Source organism: Rhamphochromis sp. 'chilingali', assembly GCF_963969265.1.
Source record: "Rhamphochromis sp. 'chilingali' genome assembly, chromosome: 12".
NCBI lineage: Eukaryota > Metazoa > Chordata > Actinopteri > Cichliformes > Cichlidae > Rhamphochromis > Rhamphochromis sp. 'chilingali'.
In genome coordinates, this window is record NC_137939.1 from 1,690,282 (window position 1) to 1,714,873 (window position 24,592).

Consider the following 24,592-nt stretch of genomic DNA (forward strand, 5'->3'; position numbering starts at 1 on the left):
CAAACCAAAGTAGTATTTCAAAAATACTTTATTAACATGTTTGTCATGTTTCAGACATTCAAAACTTCCTGCTCCTGTTTGTAAAGCAGCTTCAATCAACCTTTTCTCAAATTTCGTTGTGACATTTAAGACAGAGCCACTGGCCAGACATTAGCCCACGCCCACTCCAAGTGGAAGAACGTCTTGCTTTTGTTATTGTGGCAAGATGAATATTTGTACGATGTAATACACAAACAATTTGATCTGGGCTCTTTCTGAGCAGGAGTGCATACAGCCTTTGCCCTGTACTTCTTTATTTTGGCTCTGAAGGAGACACATGCGTAAACTCTGGCGTTTCATTCCCCAATATGTTTTTTTTTTTTTTTAATTCAAATTCTGTTTTACAGTTTTGTCACATTGGTGTAAAATCTCTTCATCTTTACGGTTCTATCTTAGGGCCAAAAGACATCACTGTTACTCTGGTTTTTGCCTGTTCACAACTCAAAGAACGACCATACAGTGACTAAGGGCTCCTGTACACCACGCAATGATGTTTGAGCTGCTAATCTAGTTGTCAGCTACTTTTACACACAGACTAGGCTGATGTTATATAATATTAATATGGCTGTATATTGTGTGCATTCATCCACAGTGAGTCCAGTACACAGTATTGTGAGATGACTGTATACTGGACCTCAAACAGTACAGGCAGGATGCAGGGCTCATCGGGGGGGAAGCTGTAATGACGTCTGCCAGAGCCAGTGTGAGCACGACTGCACATATTGTGTCCAAGACAATAGACCACTGTCTGCAGTGCCAGTTTAAGCCATCGCCATGGAGAAAGACAGAGACCGAGGTGCAGGCCGAAGCCTCTCCATACAGTCGCTCCTGCATTACTTTATGTAGGTTTCAGTGGATTAATGAAGTGTGAACAGGCTGTAAATTTAGTCCTTTGTGTCAGAAGAGAAAGCTGTGGAAAACAGCACTCTGCTGACACAGCACTTGGTGAAATAGAACTTTCGGGGTCTAAAATAAATTGTCTGACAAAAAAGGAATCAGGACTGAAGCTGATGTATAAAAGGAGACTAAGTGGCACACACAGGTTGAAGAGAAGCAGAGGAAAACAGCAGAAGTAAAGCTGTGTGCAGCTCATAGCTGTGAGAGAAAGTCCACAAAACCCTTCTCTGTAAACAAACATAACACAGTGCCCAATGCATGACATTTATAAAGTATATGCACATAAATACAAACATACATATAAAAGTAAAGTAAGCGGGTTGGTCCTTCAAACAAGCTTGTGTTCTGGTAGAGAACAAACAGGAAAGAAGCAATAACAGAGTGAGCTGCAGAGGAGGCTGCTTTAAAAAAAGAAGGCTGATTTGTTTTGCTTTTAAACAGGTGTGTCAGTCTTTCATATTTGCCGGCGGCACATCTGCGTCTGTGAAGTCCATGGAAGCCATTGATTTAAGGTTTCGCTAGGTTTGCTCTGTGTGTCGGGGAGGGGCTAGTCCTCCCTCAGGTGCTGTGGCCAACACTCTGGCTGTTCACAGAATCTGGCAGCCACCCCTCTTCTTACGCTTGCGCACCTGCAGTGCCGCTCTGGTCGCCATCTCAAACACGTCCCGCACTCCGTCCTTGGTCTTGGCTGAACACTCCAGGTAGCCAAAGGCACTGATGCGGTTGGCCATGTCTCTGCCCTCTTCAGGCTTTACTGGTTCCTGGGTGTCATATATAGAAAGCCAGTTAAAATTTCAGTGGTTGTGCGTGGACATTTATCTACTGAGAGGATGTGTTTCCTTTAACACAAAAACCAAAACCCCCCCAAATACAAGACCTGTTTCATCTTGGCGAGCTCTCTGCGTGTGTGTTCATCATTCCTAAGGTCCTTCTTGTTGCCCACGAGGATGATTGGGACATTGGGACAAAAGTGCTTCACTTCAGGTGTCCATTTCTCAGGAATGTTCTCTAAAAGAATAAAGAAAAATTCCATATATGAAAATCAGAGCATTAGTTTTGCACCAGACCTTTTTCCTCCTGTAAGGACAGTCACTAGTTTCCCTTGTGACTGTGCACAAAAAAAAATACCAAGAGGTCACTGAGAGCTAGTGTCACACACAGTCGACAAAACAAGCGATTTCTCTCTGAACAGAGATTACATTTTGTGTTAGAGTAGGAATATCCTAAAGCATGGATGAGGAAAGCAAAGACTGGCTGTAATGCTAAGTTACAACCCTTATTTTCGCTCTTCTAAAAGACATTTATAGTACTTCGTGACTTTTGTCTTCTCTGTGGCCATGGCAATGTTAAAGGACTGACAACACAACAAAAGTAAACACAAGCATCCCACACTACCGGTTGCTCCACATATCTAACCAAGCCCAGAGACCGTGACGCTCTGCTAAGCTTTGCTTAACACCTAAGGACTATAAAAGAAGTTCCCTGCTGAGATTTTGAGGAGATGCTGAGGTGGTAGAGGAAACTGCATTTAAAAGCTGCGCCCAAAAAGTTTCCTGCATCTCATCCATAGTAACTGCATGTTCCTGGTGAACCCTCTCCAGTCCGTCATGTCTACCATAGCAATCAAAGCTACAAAGGTCTGCTGATGCCCAGACTTCATTCCTCAAGTTCATTGGAGGAGCGACTGTAATCTCGTGTGTGCCTACATATTAATGCATCGTAATGCAGTTCAACCAGTCAAGTCATGACTTTTCCATGACAGTGGAAGATGGAATTTCAACAGCAGGTTACGATACCAATGAAATATGTGGGAAAACCCTTTGTAAGAAGATGTAGCCCCATGAGCAGATAAAATCTGGAACATTTCCCTGCCAGGTGACCTTTGTTGTGAAGTAATCTTACAAAAGAATAATACAACACTGTCTCAGGAACTCGGAGACTTTGCTTGTTGATTTCACAAAAATATCTTAACTGGGGCACAGCAATGAACTAAAACACACTTTCACCGCCACCTTACCTAAACTGTCAGGACTGTCTATGGAGAAACACATGAGGATTACGTCTGTGTCAGGGTAGGAGAGAGGCCTCAATCTGTCATAGTCTTCCTGACCTGCTGTATCCCACAATGCCAACTCCACCTGAGAGAGAGAGGAAGACAAAGAACAAAACATATGAAGCAAGCAGCTCCAACACAGAGCACACACTTGCTAGCATTAAAATACAAAAACAGATTACAGACAAAAGAAATCCCATTGGACAGAGGGAGGAACATAACTGAGAACAACTCAATCCTCCACTATCGGGCCTAAACAGCAAGTCTGCAGAGGTGGAGGTGGTTCCCACAGGATCTCAGCTGTTAATCAAGCTGTTAGAAATCCCTCAGCGCCTCGCTTGCTCCAGATAAAAGAAAACGCTTGCAAAAATCATTTGCGAGAGGTCAGCATGAGCTGTAGCTCTAGTTACAATGCAACCACAAGGAACTACATAGGAATGTTTAGTACACACAAGCCTAGAAATGTCACTTCATGAGGAAATTATGGCTTTTTTAAAGTAAAAACTAAACTGAGGATTAAACTGCATTATTTATGCATTTTATTCTTCTGCTGATTTCATTTGCAGTATTTTTTCTACTAATCACAGCTGGAGAACATCTTGATTGTAGTCCAGAGTGCAACAACAGTACCTCAACAATTCTTCTGGGCTTTTCTTACATCTCACATGTTTCTTGTTGGCTCACAAGCTTCTTAGCAAGATTGCCCAGACACCGCACTTACAGTCTACCACAGGAAGGGTATTTTCAATATTTAATGAGATAACACGTAAACTGTTGTAAAATAAGCTATTTCACACCAGGAAGAACCTCAGTCAGCTGCCCTTTGCTTCTACTACCAGTAGATGTCTCTCAGGAGTCAGGTTCCCAAGAGAAATCTTTTTTTCTTAGTAATGTTAACTGTAACGTAATATAAGGTGTAAGTCAAACAGTGTGTTATAAAATATTTCACTGCATCAAATAAAGTTGTTACATTTTAAATTCTTCCATCACATTCAACCTACTGAAGTAAAAACCAGCTGATCCCCAATTTTACAGCACAGGAAAAAGGAACAGGAAACGGGACATTAGTCATGATGTATTAGGAGAGGGGTCCCGACCTTGCACAGGAAGGTGGCACTGATCCATTTCCTGTTGCTAGCTGGAGATCTGCAGCTTTATAACAATGAAATAGCACAAATATTCTCTCAGAGCAGGCACTTATTGCCATCAATCTTGATGGGATGTGGTCCACAATCAACAGAGTCAAAGAGTGTCACATAAACCTGCCTGTCCCAAGAAACAGCTCAAATTTGCTCTTAGATTCTGCACTTGTGTAAATATTATATAAGCAAAAGTAGTGAGAGTAGGAGTAATACCTCTAATATAAAATGTCTCCAATTAATATTATCAATACATACACAGTGTAGTCAGTCTTTGCTCCTTTATTACAAAAGTATATCCTTATACTTTCATTTTCTTCATTTAATAACTGAAGGCAGAGAACATTAGTACCCAAACCACACGATAAACAATCTGCAAACTCGTTTTTTTGGACTCTTATTTGTTCTACTTTTCAGAAACAACCTAACTACTGTTTAAATGGCACCACAGGAGAAACTTGGAGGGGAAATACTAAAACCTAACAAATGTCTTAAACAGTGACAAGGAGCTCCAAATAGATGCTGATGTTTTGTAAGAATCACAAATAAATGGCTGAGAGCCACTGAGTCAAAAAAAAAAGAAAAAAAAAGAAGAAGCTTTTATTACCTTTCCAAACAAAAAATAAATGTCAAATGGAAACTCGAACCTCTTTAAGTGAAGTTGTTACAAATACACAAAGGTCAAACTATTACTTCTATTTCAATAGTTTAAATTATTCATAGTCTTCAAACTGAAAACCGATATTTCAAATACGACGTATGTGCAAATTCCCTGCAGTTTGTGCGATTCCGTGTGCGTCAATGAAACTGTAAGTGTTATTACTTTTGACAGGTTAACTGGTATGAAAATAGTTATAGTTGTTTGTTCATGTTAAAGCTAAAGTTATGCCCCGGTACACAGATATCATGTTAGTAGGTTTATTTAATTATTTAATTAATTTGCACTAAGTTAATACCAGTGGCCAGAATCTCCTCCAATGATTACATCCCGCGGTTAAAGGATTTTTCTGTTGTTTATTGTTTAGTTTAGCTGCTGTTAGCTTGCCACATTCTTGCTTTAGTACTAGCAACCAGTGTTGCCAACTCCTCAGTAAGGAAAATCGCTATTGGCTGTCCTAAAAGTCGCTAAGGGGCTCTGAAAACTCGCTAAATATAGCGACAAAGTCGCTAAGTTGGCAACACTGCTAGCAACTGGGAAGATTTGCGCTATTTAGCTAACTTCTGGTCTTACGGCGACCCCTAGTGGACATTGTAAAATATTGCTGTGACTGAGCAGATGATGTGTTCTGATTGTTGCTTAGTTATCTTTGACCCTACTAATTATAGTATTACCTGTTTCTGTTTCCAGACAACCATGCTTATAGTCACCTATACTGCATCTGCCACAATTAGAAGTGCATATCTGGCTGCATCACAGTTGGATTTATCCTGGCAAGCCCTGCTGTAACCAGTTCTTCTGTGAAGCTTCATTAAAGACGGTGAACTAGACTCCTGGACTGCAGCAGTCTTTCTGACTGAAGACTTGGGCCAGACTTGTATACCCAGCACTTCCAGTACATATATATTCTACAACGTACCTGTTTGGTATCAACTTCAATGTCAGCGATGTAGTTCTCAAACACAGTGGGGACGTAGACCTCTGGGAACTGGTCCTTACTGAAGACAATAAGCAGGCAGGTTTTCCCACACGCACCATCCCCAACTATCACCAGCTTCTTTCTGATTGCAGCCATCTACAAAACACAACAGTTTGATTAGTAAACACGTTTGTGATGATTAGTGAACTGGTGAGAATCAAGTGCTTTCAAACAGGGAAGGGAGCCACAGACTGTCTCACAAATCACCAAACACAAAGGTAAAGGAGAACAGATGTGCAGGGATGTGATCTCAGATGGATTTATATAAAGAGTTGTAAAGAGTACAGCACAGCACAAAATACTGACGCCAGTTTGCCTGCATCGCCTGCGGTCTACATGCTGCTGTACACTCAGGACCTCTGTGCCACAATCATAATGATCTTTAACATGTCACTTCTACATCCCTGTGGCCAAGTGATATACAGCTCACACTGGTTTGGTCTGACACCTCGATGCTGCACACATTTCTCTTCTCATCTCTCATATCCCTGAAAGGCATAGATTTGAGTGAAATGTGGCTAGTCAGAGACCAAGAGGGGGACACACTAGGGCTGAACGATTATGGAAAATAATCTAATTGCGATTTTTTTTTGCCCCAATATTGCGATTGCGATGCGATATGCGATTATTTTTTAAGGTCTTTGTCTTCTGTATTATTAAACAAAGACAAGCAATACATCATATAGTATGGCCAATACTATATTACATTAATTTTAAACTGTTCTTTCCTGGAAGACAGACCTCTGTTATGATGACATGAGGTGATGCATGAATTGATGACTGACATTTTTATTTAACTTCTTCAATCACAACAGTATATTTGAACATACACAATAGTTTATTTTTAGCTTACAAACATCTGAGCATAAAGTGCTGACAAGGAACCCTGGTGTAAACATTAAAATGAAAGTCAGTACAATGTGCAGATTGCAGAAATATACATAAACAAAATCAGTGGCTTTACCACACTCAGTTTTTCGACATCTGTGAACTACTAGACAGTCATTCAATTAAAAAATAATATTAAATAAAAAATACACACATCTTACTGATCTCTGCAGTCAGTAACATTACACATAAAGTGCAAACATAATAGCAATTGTATAAACACACACACAAACACGCCTTTAAAGTTTAAAGACGTGAAATTGGACGGTCTAGTTCTGATTAGCGTCACCGCTGTCTCGGTGGAGTTTAATAAACTCGGCCGTCTGCTTCTTGCTATCTAAAATATAACCAGACACTGGTGTAAATTCTCGACTGTCTCATACTTCTGTTTAATAAGTTTTCTGTTTGACGTTTAGTCAGCTGTGTGAAAACCAAGGAGGAACCCACCCGGGGGATTAATAAAGTTTTATTTTATCTAATCTAATAACTTTAATCTCAGCCAAACCGATTTACTCACGAACAAACAAAACACTGAAAAAAGCCCAACAATAACATTTTTAGGTTGTCTAAGTGACTTATATATTACGTTTAACCCGAGCAGCGAAACTCCGCGGTGATCTGAAAATGATGTGCCGGGAGTTGTGCCGTTCTCGGCCGCATCAGTAATCCTCGAGCTCCCGGCTAGCTGTCGAGCTGGTGGGTAGCAGACGCCTCTGAAAACGTCGAAGCACTTTTGCAAATATGGGATATCTTGATAAACCGAGCAGATATTTGATGTTTACACAACTACTTTCTCGCCTGAAAATATGTTAAAAGTTTATTTTGTGACCCAGAAAGATTAGTATGAGTAATTTTAAAACTTAGTAGCGGCCGCCATTGCTGGAAACTGGAGTTTGGCTGGGCCGCGCTATGAATTCTGGGATATGGTAGTAATTTGGACAGCCTTATAATCGCAGTATAATCGCAGCCTTTGCGGTTAGAAAATTGCACTTGATCATGTCGCGATATTATCGCAAATGCGATATATCGTTCAGCCCTAGGACACACACACACACACACACAGAGATCAATAGCCATCTCCCACGGGCTGACAATAATGGAGGGAAGGCAGCCGGAGATGAGACAACACACTGGCTGCCTGCCAGCAGCTTCAGCTTCCACCAGCCTCAAACTACCTGGACCAAGATTAGGATCAAAACCTCTGCAATCACTCAATCTCTCTCTCTCACTCTCTCTCACTCTCTCACACACACACACACACACACACACACTTTAAGTAATAACTGATGAAAGATGTAGTAATATCTCCCAATTATTTAAAGTAGTCACTTGAGATGATGAACCAATAAAAAACCAGATCTGCTGATTGTCTCTGTTTTATGACCTGCAGCACTATTTGTTTATTTATTTATTTTATTTTTTGCTGGTAAAAATTGAATGAATTCGACTTAGTCGACACCAAATATAATTTATAGTACCTGGTGAACACAGTTTAGCAGTAAAGAGTCAGACATTTCCCTCAGGAGGCCAAACTGACAGGATGACCTTTGGACTCGGTGGAAGTTTCGTTAAACAACTGTTTTGCTACTTGAAAGGTGAGAATATCTCTGGGCCCATTTCCTCTACTCCCAAATGACCAAACGAGGGATACGGCACACACAGGTAGAAATGAAAACTCGTGGTGATTAATAAGCACAAATACACCTGAGCACACGTTTAAGCCTCTTTCAGACAGAAATGGTGGTCTGTGTGGCTAAAAAGACCCGTTTATGTTGCCTTTGCTCATTCATACCAAACCAAACAAAAACAGCATAACGCCACTACAGTGCGTGCTTTCACATGGCATGCCAGCATCCCAGTATCAGAGGCATGACGCCCCAGTCCTTTGTGAAACAGGTCTGGGCGCTTGGCAGCCATCTTGAAATGCCTCTGGGTTTTTAAAGCTTAACGACAAGAGTGTGTGTGTTTGTGTGCGTCTGGGAGTGTTAATTAATACTCTGCTGATTATTTCTGCAAATTACTTTCCGTTGAAGTTCTTTACTTTTACCGCCATCTTCCTGTTGCAGGATGTTTCCACAGACTTAAATGCCACACCTCTCATTATCTTTCACATGAGTGCCACCAGGAAAAGCCTGAGTGGAAAAGCCAGTGACTCATCACCACTAATCAAAAGTCCTATCAAATACTCATATCATTGAAAATAGAATAATAAAGATAAAAAAAGTTGTTTCCTTAAAAATGTTCTGTGGGTGGAGCGCCGTGTCGCCGTGGACTCTAAACCTTCATAAAAGCTGAAGCTAATATTTTCTAGTAGCTTCTGAAAGCCTACTTACAATGAACCACTGACCCTGAACAAGCCTCCATCATGTTGTGGGCCTCAGTCATTCTCCTCCCCTCGTGGGAATAACAGCTACTAATTTTTACCACGAGAATAAAGACGATCGTTCCGTCTTCTTTTTTCTCCTACACATTAAATCAGGACAGTGTGTTGTCAGTTTGTCTCTTGAGAGAGCCACCTGTTCTCTCTGATAGCAGGCTGCTGCTCCCCCATACATCATACTGTCACTGCCAGAGGGAAGACACACAAACTCATCCAGAAACACATGCACACGTGACTTGGAGCTACAGCGCAGCCCCAGAAAGCTTCACAAAATGGGGCTAGTCCTGCAGAGTTTGTGCTGTGATAAAATAATGCGGCATATTGATGATCGTGGCACTCAGAGCAGGCTCCCCACTGTGACAGTGGCAGCAAATGGTGCTTACTGGGGATAATGGCCCCTTTACTTTGCATTAATGTGTCTGTGTGTGCATACTGTGCCAGGACAAGGACAGGAGCAGGCACTACGAGCGCTCGTTCCCTAAATAAGAGTTACATACCGGTGTGTTCCATTACCCTTAGATTGCGGATAGAAACAATTCACTTAAAACCTTCATACAATATTCATACCATACACGGTTATAAAATATTCACACATATAACATCTGCATTTTTTCTCATGTATTATGCAAGATCAAAAGCAAATCAATGAACTAATACAACAGTAAGTAAACACTAATAACCAGATTGACCACAGGGGGAGTCTTCTCAGAGATAAGTAGTGAACCGAGGCTTCTTTCAGGAGGTAAGAAAAGGAACTCTGATCAATTCATCTCACCCTAAAAAGTGATTTATGTCATCCTTACACATTTAAATAACCGCCAAGCATTGCCTCTGCTATTATCAATCATCTTTCTCGTTTATCTTTTACACTCCTTTAAGCGACTTCCTGGTAAGAACAACATGAGAGCAACTGGAGAGGAAGAAGTGAAGCTTGTGGGACTTCACCAGTTTTGTTATTTACCATCATTCTTCCTCACCGAGTTTCTTCCACTGGGTCATTTTCAATAAGCTTTACTGGAAACGGAGCAAACAACCATTTTGTATTACAGTAGTAACATTGTCCATGCTGATCACTGCACAAAGGCCTCCCATAGTTAAGCATGTTAGGTTACTTGTTGTGCTGCTTGTAGCTTTGAATGTACACGTGGCTGCATTTAAAACACTTAACAAACTACAATGATATAAAACCACAACATTAACCTCATAAAAAGCAATTGCAAGAAATCCCACCCTCAACCTCCTACAGTTTTATTGTGACATGTTAGGCCATGTTCAAAAATCAGTAAGCGTGCCTTGGGTGTGTCACAGTTACAAGAATGGGATCCATGTGATGTCACAGTGGCCTTGCACCTTAAACACAAACATCAACTGTTAAGCTTTGGGTCCAAGTAAACTTTACGGTCATATTTGAGAAAATTCCAGTCAAGGCGCTCTTCATATATCACGTTTACAAAACATGTGACCAGTGTATGTCGAAATGCACTTGTGAATAACTGCACTGTAGCAAGCTCTCTGCTACTACGATCACTGCTGAACAAGCACAGAGCCGAAGGCCGAGCTGAAGAAGAATGACAACATATCCTGAGTGATGAGCCATAGCGCACATGCAGCGACGGCCTAAGCACACGAGCCTCAAACAGGTCATATCAACGTGCGTGTTCGCACGTGTCTTAGGATGAACGAGCGGTTCTTGCATAATATTTGCCCTGCGTGGAGTAGCAAAGGACAAAGTTCTCATTTCCCACACAAGCAGCACAGATGCCGTTTTCTCCCTCGTTTCTCCTCGCTGGCAGGTTGTGACTCATATCTGCAGGGGTAACACATTAGCCAGTCTTGTTCACTTCAGGTGGTGGGGGTAAAAAAAACAAAACACAAAAATTGTCATGAAACACCAGGAGAAGGACTAAGACTAAAAAATAAATATATTTAAAACAATCTTCCTCTTCGTGACGTATGGACTGACCTCTAATCACAAACTCAAGGCACTCAAACAACCCTACACATAGTACCTCATTTGATTTGCTATCATGTACAGCAGAGGAGGGTGATTTAATGTTTTATATTATTTTATTTGGCTCACAATCTCAATTATTTAATGAACTGCATGAATCTCATCAATAAATCTATTACAACAACTTCCAAATGGCTCCAAATCTACAAAGCTAGATTATTTGTTGTGAAACAGTGAGGACAACACTAAATATAATGCAATGCAAAGTTGTAAGTTATTGAACTGAAGACAGTGGCAGCCAACAAAACAAGAGGGCAAACAAGCATTCTGAAAGACAGCAGAGATATTTCTGATCACAGCTTTCAGTGCGAAAGCAAAAAACCTTTTAGAAGGAATTAATTTAGCTCATCATTCTGCACCAAAAGATGGTAATCATCTTCTGACCAGCTCACCCAAACCTTTAAACAGCTTCTCTTCCAATAACACCTACCAGGCTTGGCTCAGTGTCACTGTTTTGGGGGTTTTCCATTTGGTGGTAGTACCTGGGACCAGGTTTCAATTAAGCTGAGTCGAGCTGAAAATGAGACATCAGCAGACCGCATGCCACCGATTGACCACTCCTTCACAAGACTCAAACCTGCCATTTTTGGAACTAGGCAAACACTGTGCTTCAATGATGAGGTGCAGACGTTACCATCACCTCCATGTCATCCATTGTTTGTTTTGTGTTGCATACAAATGACATCACAGGATTTTTTTGGGCCGTGTTACTGTAATGATCCCACCCACATTGATGTGGTGCTCAACTGCAATGGAAAAGGACAGAGTACAGTAGAGCAGAGCTGAGTAGGTGCAAGTGGAAAAGAGGCATAGATGGCCCAGTGGATTTCAATTTCCTTCTCTTGATGTCTCGAGCGTGCCAGCTGCTGTATAACACCCTGCTGTGCTGTTGAAAAGCACAGCGCTGTGAGTGGGTGAAGCAACTGTGAAGCTGCATTTTGATTTTTGTTAACAGGCAGCTGTTTTGCGTAATTGGTACTGCGGAGTTCAACACCATCAGAGCTGATATGGGTTTAAAAAAAGCTTTTGTTTCCAGAGGAGCTTCGACTTTTAAATGACGACTATTTGAACATCGATATTTTATTCTTGCCACAACGAACATTTCTGTGTTCTACAAAACACATTACAAAAATCATCATAAACCACTTTAATGTCCATGTAATGCTCATCACCTGTGTATATGCAGCTTCTGATTCATTTGAGCAAATTCATTCACTCTGCCAATGTAGCCAAAAAACAACGAAGGGCTTTAACTTTACTGGACAGTGATTAGTGCTGGATGACACGTCAGCATGCATTCTTACAATGGATTTTTGAAAGAGTAAAGTCTAAGACAATATCAGTTATATCGACATAGACTGGTGCTGTTACATAAAGGTTTCTTTTGTAAAACTGCGGCAGTGTTTGCATCTCTACTTCAATAAACTCTTCCGACTTATGCAACCCCACCCCCACTCTCCATCCTCGTCCTCTGCTGGGCATCTCTAGAGGAGATGTCCAGTGTGGGCGCAACAGAAAAATAATATCTCTAAGTTTGAAGATTTATGTTAACTTAATAATACAACAGCAAGTTCGTATAGACAACATACTGAGGAAAAAGTCACCCGGAGACAGCAGTTCTGCTTCTTATAAGTTTTATATTTCAGGCTTCGTTAGGTCTGAAGTTTAGAGATGTGGGCTGCACATTTTAAGCTATACAGCAGTTAGCTTGACAGTTAAACTGTTGAAGATAAAATACATTAATCACATTTAATGTGTCACCAATACCTCAAGCAGAGGACGTGAGGAATGCACACGTTCACCTCCCCCTCAGAAACATGCCACAGGGATTATCGTGCCTTGTACATTCCTGTTAGTCATGTCGCCTGCCGGATGTCTTCCAAAATACTAGATCACAACTCAGACTGAAGACCCAGAGAGTACACAGGCCCAAACAGGCAAAACCGGGGTGATTCAGGACAAATCTGAGAATATGACTGAAGATCTGTACCAACAATCCCATTTTCCATCAGGTCTGACGCAGAAGCAGGAAAAGGGCAGAAACATACTTGTTCTGAGTGCAAACAGAAAAATTTTAATTATCTGAGTGTCTGAACTTCCTGTTGTTCAGAGGTAGGGAGACAATACTCAATCTCTCATCTTCACTTAAAGAGACTACCAGCATCTGACCAAAGGTGGGAAAAAATATAGAATTAGTTGATCATAAAATCATCATTTTACTCGTCAGCAAGTCCTCTGTGTGACCAGATTCATCTCCCATATTTTCCTTTTCCATGGGAAGCAGCACAGCGCACCCGTGCTAGCTGTAAACTGACTGTACACTTCCAGGTGATGTATGAACAAACAGCTGTTAAAGAAAAATATTAACTGGGTATTAGCAGTTCACAATCTGACACAGTGGTTGGCCAAAGCTGCAAAGTGCATTCCATGCGATGATTAATGTCGGGTCACTAAGCGCTCACACACAGCCCAGTCTGACTGTGTAAAAATGTGGGAATACATAAGCCATGAGGAATCTCTCACCTACTTTCAACACCCCTCACCCTTTTCTTCTGAACACACAACATCCCTCTACAGCATCGCTGACTTTCTGTCTGCCAGAAAACAAACAAACACATTTTCTAGGATCATTGATGTTTTTCAAGTCAATCTGAGGATTACTTTCTTGATTAATTGGTTGATTAATTAATTGTGTGATGTCTGAAATGTAAACATGAAATTAATGTGAGCTGAAGTAAAAAATGACAGAGACAGCAAAACTAAGTTTCAGTGCGAAAGCGATCGGGGACTATCCGTCTACCTGCAGGGAGTGTATGCCATCGATGGAGACAGTGTACAAAGTATGTGGTACAACTAGAGCTGGGCGATATGAGATTTTTTCATATCACGATATGTTTTTTTCATTTCAGGCGATAACGATATCTATCACGATATAAGCCAAATAACTATATTTGTAAGATTTAAATGTGCTGTTGCTCACAAGTAAAATGTGAAATAATCAGCAGCTTGTTTTTATTTAAATATTTATTTCCCATAATAAGTTCAACAGGGTAGATGTACTTAAGGAACATGAGACTTTTTCAGATAAATAAAGGCAAATATTGCAAACTACACAAAAGGCAGCCGCTAAAGCGTTTAAGTTTCAAAATAGAACAAACGAAACAGACTAAACTGTCAATTCCACTTAGAAACAAAATATTAATTCTAAAAATAAATCTTAGTTTGTTTTACAGAAGAACAGACAAAACTGACTAACTTTTGTCAATATCAAATAAACTGAGAACTAAAAGGAAATTCTCAATCTCTCCTTGTTGTATAGCTGAGCTTTTCAAACAGTTTTAACAGTTACTTTAGTCTGACAAAAGCCGAATGACGAATCAGCGCTTCCAGTCAGAGACTGAGGCTACGTCCACACGTACACGGGTATTTTTGAAAACGGAGATTTTCCGTTTTCGTTTTAAAAAATAATCCCGTCCACACATAAAGGCAGAAATGAAGGAAAACGCTGCTATGAACATGCCAAAGCAGCAGGTGGCGCTAGATTCCTAACCGTGCAGAAATGTTGGCCAATCAGAAGTCTAGAAGCCTCGGTGGGAAAAAGTAAACAAAGCTGGGGCATAGAAGCAGAACCGAGTCGTATGTGTGGAGGGACAGTAACTGTGTGTATATGTAAGCATTTAAACACTGCAGAGAGTAGAATTAACAGTATTGTAGAAATTCATTTCACCGAAACAATAACGTGGCGCACAGTGTGACGCATGCACCAGTTCATTGTATTTCCAGACTTGCTTTCGGCACAATTTACAGTGCACGCTACTCTGTTTTTTGTCAGACTTGAAATAGCCGAAATACCTTCACACTACGGAACTTCTTTGGCTCTTTCGTTCGACAATCTCTCCGGCGTTGGAACCATCATCTGTTTTCTCTTCGGTCACGCTCGGTTGATTTTTCTAGTCGGCACACTCATTTCCTCCATTACCCGCTGGCTGCTTCCCAAACAAACACACGTGTGGCTTGGCACTTGTGCTGTACGTAACAAGTCACGCGACGTGACGCTGCGGCTGTGATTGGTTCGGCTCTGCGCTACTTAATTTGGATTGGCTGACCTTTTTTTTTTTTTTTTTTTTTTTAAAAGAGGACAAGAGCGGCGAAGTCTATCGCGATAGCTTAATTTCTCTATCAAGTAAAAGTTATATCGCGATACATATCGTTATCGTTCTATCGCCCAGCTCTAGGTACAACCAGTCTGTGGCTACTCCTGTTTATGCTGCCATTGGATTGTCAACTAGCTGTCGAGAAGTGTGACGTTATAACATTACGAAGAGTTAAAAACAATCAGAAGTGTCTGCTGCAGCCACTGTCTACATTTTTTCAAGCTGTATTATTATTATTATTATTATTATTATTATTATTATTATTATTATTATTATTATCATTTTATTTTTTACATTTTTAAATATATTTTTAATCTTTAATAGGGTTTTTGTGCTTCTCCCATTCCTGGTGAAGTTGCATAGTCATCTTTCTGTGCACTGTCTTTGTGGAAACCCATATGCAAACAAACAACATTTTTGGTACTATAAATCACAGATTAAGGAAAAGTACAAACAGGATTCAAAGCACATCACAAAACTACAGCTACATTCCAAAACCAGGCGATCGTGGCTCAAGAGTTGGGAGTTTGTCTTGTAATCGGAAGGTTGCCGGTTCGAGTCCCGGCTCGGACAGTCTCGGTCGTTGTGTCCTAGGGCAAGACACTTCACCCGTTGCCTACTGGTGGTGGTCAGAGGGCCCGGTGGCGCCAGTGTCCGGCAGCCTCGCCTCTGTCAGTGCGCCCCAGGGTGGCTGTGGCTACAATGTAGCTGCCATCACCAGTGTGTGAATGTGTGGATGACTGGTTGTGTAAAGCGCTATACAAATACAGGCCATTTACCATAATAATTAAGTCAATTAACCTGTTCTCATAAACAACAACTCGAAAATGAAAGTCGATTAATTACCAATCCCTAAGTGGGGCCATGCATAACGCTGATCAGCATTTTTCTTAAATTTCCTTAAACATTGTCATTAAAAAACATTTACATTATTTTTTGCCAATCAACTAATCTATCAATCAAATACTGATTATAAACCAAAGCACTAACAAACAAAGTCTAAATTATTGGTAGTCTAAATACAGCTGATATTTTGAACTGTGTCTTAAAAGCACTTTCAGTATCACAACTGGCAATTTCAGACTGGATATTTTCTTTTTTCATTAATCTGCTTTGATGAATTGCTTTGTTAAAACAAACCCACCTGTAATACCCAACATTCACATTCACCAAGCACCTAGCCATGCAATCTGCAAGAACACATCATTATAATGAGCTCACTAAATTTGAGTGGTTTAACAGGATGCCACTGTTTCAACAACTCAGATTATGAAAATTCTTCCCACCTTGATATTCCACGATCGACTGCGAGTGATTTTATTGCAAAGTGGAAGTGTTAAGGAACAACAGCAACTCAGCCGTGAAGGGGCAGACCATCTAAACCATTCTTAACATCAGCACAAAAACATGTGCCACTTTATGGCACGGGTTTCCAGGATGAGTACTTCCTCTTGGTAAAATGTGAAGGCAGCCCCAGAACTTTTATCCCTCGAGTCCATGTAGTTCGTCAGTCATCCAGGTCATGGTAGTAAGAGCTAGGAAAGAAACTGACTGGACTTCTTTAAGTTTTGTAAAGACATTTTCCCCTCTCAGTTCTGAACTGAAGGAGCATCTTGTATTAGAGGTAAAATGTCTTCACGTTGAGTCACTTTCCTTCCAAGCTACTTAGATGTTTATCTCTAGAGTATATCCTAATATACTGGTCAGCCAAGCTAACATTTTCAAGGTTGAATCAAACTTAAGAGCAGAAGTGACTGCTCAAGATCCAGGCCAGGGAAGGAGCTAAAGTCAGAGAACCTAGCTGGAGCCCAAAATAGGACAGAGCCATTGAGACTCACCCAACCCAATTTATCACCGTGCACACAACTCGGCTGAGAGCAGAGGACGAAAGAGAGAAATCTCACACAGAATCATCCCTTCACCCGCCTCTTGGTTGCAGTACAAACAAAAGTCAGAAAGCTGGAGGGAGGAAAGCGAAGCACTGTGGTCAAAACTAGAACACGAGTTGCTGCAGCAGCAAACGATATGGAGAAACTTAAAAGCATTAAAGTTCAGCAACGAGGCCTTTGATTAATATTCCATGAGTATAAAATAAACAAATCTTTGAATTAGTCATGGGCTGTCTTGGGAAAATAGCTAATCAGGACTTGGATAGAAATGAGGAATGCATTTTCGCTTTCCAAGATTATAAAGTGTGCATATGCACAGACACGCACCACCTCAGCTCGGCGTGGTGAAGGAGCCGACTTGATTGCACCCTGTTCCTAACTCTGTTTGCTCTTTTAGCTCCTCTTTTCTACCCATCCTCCTCCAGGCTCTTGTTCTCAATCAGCCCTCATCTCATCCCTCGCGTTCTCCCTCTGTGTTGCAGTGTGATGTCACCATCAGGGAGCTAATGTTGCATATCCTTAGGGCGCCGCATCCCTGCTTCTTTCTGATTCACACACGCAGCACAAATGAAATCTGAAAACGAAAGCTGACACACATGTGCACAGCCTGTATGGAGTCAATCCTCCAACTGTGTCTCTCATCTGTCCTGTCAGCCTGTGAAGCGAGTGCATTTTATCGAATGTAGCACTGAATCCTCTGAAATAGCTCATCAAATCTTATTAGGTTTAGCCATCAACAGTTGGAAGTAATTGAAGGCGAAAAGAACTACAAACCAACTACAAAGGCATGATCTTTAGATGCTGACAAGAATAATCAAAAACATGTTTTTACACTGTCTGAAAAGATGTATCCAGTTAATAGCTGCAGTCCAATTAGGCTAAAAACTGAAGCGCCAATTGCACAACTATTAGGATTGAAAGAATATAAACGGAGGGTTGCAAAGAACAATTATGTTCATTATTGATTTTCAAGATTAGTCCATATTTTTTTGGCAATGCAGTGTAAAGAGGACTTCTTTAAAATGGCTTTTTTGCAGTCAGTACTACAAAAGACGGGGAAAAACCAGCAGAAATCAGAACTGATAACTGGTGACACCAACTGAAAGCATTTACCAAAGAGCAGCCAAACGTTCTGCTGGAGCAAATACAGTGTCGATCCAAGCAATTTCCCAAAGGGAATCTTGACTCAACATGGAACAGGCTACAAGAGTCTGAGAGAGCAGTACTTCTGAAGTCTGTCAGGAGAAAAAAAAATGTTTACATTATCCCTTTAAGGTTTCCTGAAACCTCAAACCCCAAGATCCAAACAGGAAACACTCCCAGACTTTTTTTTCCTCTTTTTTTTGTCTGCATGCTGCCCATGTGTGGTACACCCCACATCCAACGGATGCAATCTTCCATGCAGCCATGCTTGTCGATTGCAGACAAATGACTAGAAAACTGAAAAACATGTGTGCTTCATCAGCGTGTAAAACAAGCTCCAGTTTGATCCGTTTCCAGGAAGACTGGCTTTCTTGGAAATCGCTACTATTGGAAGGTGGTCCATTCTAATACTTTGAAGATCTATAAGCACATCAGCTGATAAACACCTATGGTTTTAACAACCTTCGAACTCCCCATAGAAAGGAAAAAAGATCAAATCTCAGCACTCAAATCTAAACAAACCCTCCCATTTTTTAGCACCAACTTCCTAAATCGTTGCGTTTTACGTTTTTATCGAGTGCTAGTAGTGTGCTTCCTAAAGGTTAGGTGGCCGCAATCAATCGTTGAAAAGTAAAAATACAGCAGAGCGGGTCAGTCAAATGTCAAGAGGAACAAAACGAGGTGCAAACACCAGGGTGAAAGGACCTCTGGCTATAAAGGCATACATGCAGCTTTTGATCCACATTAGTCTTTCATGAAAGCTTTCATGACCTACAAAGCTATTCAGCTGTCTGTCTGGCCTCAATACTGGAAAAAGACGAGAAAAGGTCACATACTAAAAAAAATAAATAATAAATGGATCTTTGGCAGTTCCATCAGTTGGAGACAACGTCTTATTTTTATAGGAAATACAGTCCTCTGTGAGTATTTTAGGACAACTTAAATCCTATACACAGAACAAGGCCTGTTCCAGTAATAGTTAAGGCCTAATGGACGTGTAGTTGTCCATTTGTTTTTTACTCCCCCTCAAGTCGAGCTTTTCTGCCGTAAACAAAACTGATGAGCAACTGGAGGAAATGGGAAATTTTCTCATTGGCTAATGATTTGCGACTAATCCTCACTTGCGACTCTAATAACGACCATATTATCCAACCCATTTTTTTATTCAGTATAAAATGAAACTAGCAACCAAGACCATAAAGATAAGAAAAGTGCTAACTGAGGTCACATGTGAAGGGAGCCGACTTATTTCCCATAGATGTCTATACAACCGAAAGTCTCTCCTGCTCACTATGAACCCCCCCCCCAAAAAAAGACAGTTCAAGGCACTTCTCAAACCCAGAAGCGATATCCCTCTTTTACACTGTCTATGCTTCTGATTAATAAGTGGATTGGGTAACCAGTCGATCGACAGAAAATTAATTAGCAGCTAAGTTTGATTTATCATCCTCATTCAAGCAAAAACAATAAGCATCAACATGGCTCTTTGCATGCAACATTTTACAGACCAAACGATTAATCAAGAAAATAACTCTCAGCTTAATCAGTAATGAAAATACCGCTAAGGATGCCTTTACTGCCTTTGTAGCTGGTTATTATATTTACACTGCTTAAACTCTTTGTGGAATCTTTGCTGTGATTAATGATGCAATATAAACAGTAAGAAATATGTGTAATCTGGGTTATCATGTTTATCCAGCGCATTATCGGAAAACCTTGCAATGCATTAATTAATGCTATGTTTTAACTTCATAATATCTGTATGGATTCTGAGTGTGTGTGTGTGTGTGTGTGTGTGTGTACTCTTTCCCGTGTGCATTCAATAGTATATCCACTCCATGGTCTACAACAATATCCCTACTTTCTCAGCCCTAACACTGTGGATTACATCTCGTCACACGGCCACATCCTTTAATACCTCAGATCGGGGATTTCCTTTACATTTCCCTGCACTGATTTTGTTTTGCTTGTTACACTGGGCAACACTTTCACTTCTGTCCACTACCTGCTGGGTCAGCAGTTCTGCTACAAAAAAAATGCATGCGCATATATATATATATATATATATATATATATATATATATATATATATATATATATATATATATATATATATATATATATATATATATATCATTCTTCCACAAAAATATTGACGTTGCAATCACACACGCGCGCGCAGTGGACAAACCGAGAAGACCCGTTTTCGAGGACTCTTCACGTGCAACATCCTGAGTGTGCGCGTCAGCCTCGAAAGATGGGAGCAGCTGAGTTGAAGAATAGCAGAGTTTTGCAGATTTGACTCTGGCGCAGACCCAAATACCGGCAGTGCAGTTTTGTTATGGTGAACATGCCAAGACAAGGGAACATGTCGCTGTTGAGATGTGAGGGTCTGCGCTACAGAAGCCGAGCAGCACAACAAGGGTGTGGTGACTGCCAGAGAGGAATTTCCTCGGGACAGACAATGTAGTCTTTTGGGGTTTTTTATTTTAGTTCAGGTGAAAAGGACAGACTTCTGTCACCAAATATTAATAATTACATTTTTAAAAGCCACACAGTCGGTATCATGTATTCGAATAATTGAGCTTTCCGAGTATTCCTGCCTAAAAGAAATAAAGAAAAAACAAAAAAACATTTTGTTCCAGCTTACTGGACAAACAGGTTCTCAAACAGAAAGAACTTTCTCACAGCAATTAAAGACGGGCTCTAAGGCTCCACAGTTAAAGTCCATTTAGTTCAATTGCGCAAGTATCGAGTGGGTAGAAAGGCAACAACAACATCTTCTTTAGGATATGGTTGGAGAAAAACAAACAGGTGTGCCCTCCGTGTGTCCTTCTCCTTTGCCCCATTTTAAACATAATAATACGAATAAACGAACAATAATAACCTTAAAGACTGCTGGAAAACTTCTAAACAAGTAACAGGTTTCAACTCACCGAGGTGCTGCTGGAATCTTAAATGACTAAGGTTATCTCTCCACTCGAAGCGGTGCTTCTTAACTACTTTTCCTTTTAGTCTCAAGCGCTTTATTCACTCTACACGGCTCTCGGAGCTCCAGCCGAGTAAGCGTAAGTATAGAAGCATTTATTTCCTTACCTCTCTCAGACGTATCCTCTCAAAGTAGCGAAGAGCTCCGTGTTTCCCCTCCTGTGGTCGCCCTTTTTCCTGAGGAGCCGTAATCAGAGTGAACGGCCGAGAAGCAGCCTACAGATAACTGACTAGACCCTCCCTCTCAGGTGCATTCAAAGACCGCTCGGAGACTCAAAGTTCTTTTGGTTTCAGGTTCAGGAGTGTTTCGACTACCTGCTATTTTGTCAACAAGCTTGTTTTCGCCACTTGAAAAACAAAAGCAAGCTATAACTATCATAATTATGTATAATTATCACAAATTTGTCACAAAATCGACTGTCTAACTCAAGGTTCTGAGAAAATAAGACGAATGGGAAGAGCAAATTGAAATTTGGAGTTATAAGGTAGAAACTTTGAATTAATGACTTGAAATTTTGACTTATGGGTTCCAAAACAAACAAACAAACAAACAAACAAACACGCACACACATACATATACACTGATATGCACACACTCATCCCCCCTCCCTTTCCAAACGCCTTCGATGCTTGTTCCCTCCTGGGAACTCGGCGGGTCTGAGCCCGCGCTGGAATGGTAGCGCGAATGTTTCCTGTCCTCATGCTGTCCTCCCAGGAGCCCAGCATAAGCAGAGGTCTCTTTTTTTCCTCTTGAACTTTCCCATTGTAGTGTATATTTCAGTGTTTTTTCTGTAACGCTACCGATCTCCGACCTGTATCCCCATGTGATGTCTGTGTTGTGTGTGTGTAAAGTCGGGGGGGATTCTATTTCACTGCAGGGCAACCTGCACGTGGCGAATAAAGCCTTGATTGATTGACTGATTGATTGATTGATTGACAAACAAACAAACAAACAAACAAACAAACAAACAAACAAACAAACAAACAAACAAACAAACAAACAAACAGGAACGCTTCTGGTGGAAACAGCTTTCCACAGTGCTGTGTGTAAGACAGTAGAAATGCCATTTCCATTGTTTCTTCTTTTATTTAGTAGATGGTAAAGAACAGCATGAAATTCTCACATCAGAGATTCTAAAATGTTTGCAATTTTTGCACTGGAATGAAGATGCAATATAAAATTCTTATAAATTTACAAACTACACCATTTGGCAATGCAGGCAAAAGCCAAATCTTATACAATGTGTCAACGTATACTCCATGCAACATAATACTCAATGTGGCTGCCCCTATTTTCAGATGTGAACAAGCAGTGATGCAAGCTGTATTAGTGGTTCTCATCACTTTACCTTACTGCAAAAAACAAAACAAAAACAAAAACTCTTGCATCCCTTTGGCGAAAATAAGACACTTTCGGCAGAGAGTGAGACACTGCATTCTTCTCCCAATGCTGAGCTTAAAAAAGTCTAACTGCACTTAAACATCGCACAGTGTTTTCGGGTGCCACCGCCTGCACGCTATTGGCTGAACGGATTTAACCGTTAAATTGGCCCTCCCCTTTACGGTTAAAGAATAATGACATCATTTATGTAAAGATTTTGTTTTCTCGTTTGTTTTTTATGGATATATTAAGTCTTCATTTTAATCTGCTGTCATTATTATTCTGTCCCCTCTGGTGCAGTCTAAGAAAATGGACTTTGACCCAAGTTATTTTCTCCCACAGTGCAACAGGAAATCACACAAGAGGGATTTAAGCTTTTTAACATGCCATTCCCTCAGTGAGGTCGCAAGTTCATTCACCCCAGGGTGCAGTACGCTGTGAAAACACAGCACGAGCTCCGGGGTAGGGTGAACATTTCACCTACAGTATGAGCATTATTAAGCCACAATAGCCTATTATGAGCACTCACAATCATATCATAACAGTTCTTTAAAAGTCACATTAGGGAGTTTAATGGTACCCAAAGAGAAATAGCTGGAAGCAAATTTCTGGTGCATTAGTGTAAAAAACAAAGTCTTAGTTGTTGAAACGTTGGAACCACAAGCCTCAACAAGATGCAGTATGTAATCTGGACAGCTCTCTGCAGTTTCCATGGTAATACCCACATACTGTAGTTTCAAATATAACGGTACACATTGGCACCTCCCCGTGCCACAGAGTACTGATGCTATTTCTGTAGGTTGTCCGGAAGGGGAGCTGCTGCTGGCTGATGTGTGATTACATGAGGAAGATGAGTATTTGAGATGGAGCCACAGTTTGTAAAAGGAAAGCTGCAAACAGATTTACATGTTTGCCTCCAGCTGTTTCTCCACAAACTGCTATTATGACCCATGCTAAATGGTTCATCTTGTAGCGTAATGTCTTTTGAGATGATGGTGCTTTGGACGCAGCAGTCTAGTGCTGAGAGCACCCCCCCCCCCCCCCCCCCCTTTTTTTTTTTTTTTGAATAGGCACACCCAAAGTCTGGTAGGATCTAAAGGAATCAAAGATTTGCAGTTTTAAAACTTAAAGTCAAGTCATTTGACTGGTGACTAAATTTGCTCAGATCTTTTATTTAGTGTGAGTTCGTGTTGTTAATTCGCTTTGACAGAGCTCAGTTTGGACATTTAAAATACCTTTATACCCCTGCCAGACTATGAACTGCTCCATAAAACAGAAAGAAGCTTTATAGTTTGCAGTAGATCATGAGGCATATTTCTTTGGATTAATCGTGATAGCTGACCCTCCATTTAACAACTGAGAGCCAAAGTCACAACATCGACAAGCTTCAGAGGCGTGACAGAATTTTGACGTCTGCATCTAGAAGCACTTCTTCATTTTTTAAATGTGACAGCAAAAAAACAAAAAAAGGAAAAGAAAGAGAGAAAAAAGAACTAGCAGCAACTCAAATAAAACATGTCAACATTAACAACAAGGCTATAAAAACTCTGTTCTCTAAACACCGGCAGGGTCTGCTGGCTGCAATAAAATAAATATTGAGTATTCGTTGTTGTTATGGACCCGAAATAATCACTGTTCAGTGGTATGGATTATAATTGGTGTTTCTAGGATTTAATGCCACTGCTGAGTCTGACCAAAATACAGAAAAAAGTAAAAACAATTACATTAAAGGACATTCTGAGCAATGATCCCAGAGTGTGTCAGACACTTAATGGTAATCTTAATGCCCTTTACACTGGTGTAAATCTCCACATGTGAGTTACCTCCACATGTTAGGCTGGTGTGTGTGTGTGTGTGTGTGTGTGTGTGTGTGTGTGTGTGTGTGTGTGTGTGTGTGTGTGTGTGTGTGTGTGTGTGTGTGTGTGTGATTCCAACGTGTCGTCTTTAAATGTGCGTTAAATACATTTGGATTGGAAAGGGAGTGAAAGAAAAG

The 24,592-nt window shown here is 40.7% G+C and overlaps 1 protein-coding gene across 1 annotated transcript; it reads right to left on the bottom strand.

Moving 5' to 3' along the window:
* Window positions 1–106: 106 nt before the first annotated feature.
* On the bottom strand, window positions 107–21,460 carry LOC308407136 (rho-related GTP-binding protein RhoA-D). Its single transcript, XM_080898618.1, has 5 exons — window positions 21,327–21,460; window positions 5,706–5,861; window positions 2,954–3,074; window positions 1,814–1,944; window positions 107–1,697 (listed from the first exon to the last, which is right to left on the bottom strand). The coding sequence occupies exons 2-5, from the start codon at window positions 5,859–5,861 to the stop codon at window positions 1,524–1,526; spliced, it is 582 nt and encodes a 193-aa protein (XP_080754744.1). The 5' UTR covers window positions 21,327–21,460; the 3' UTR covers window positions 107–1,523.
* Window positions 21,461–24,592: the final 3,132 nt, after the last annotated feature.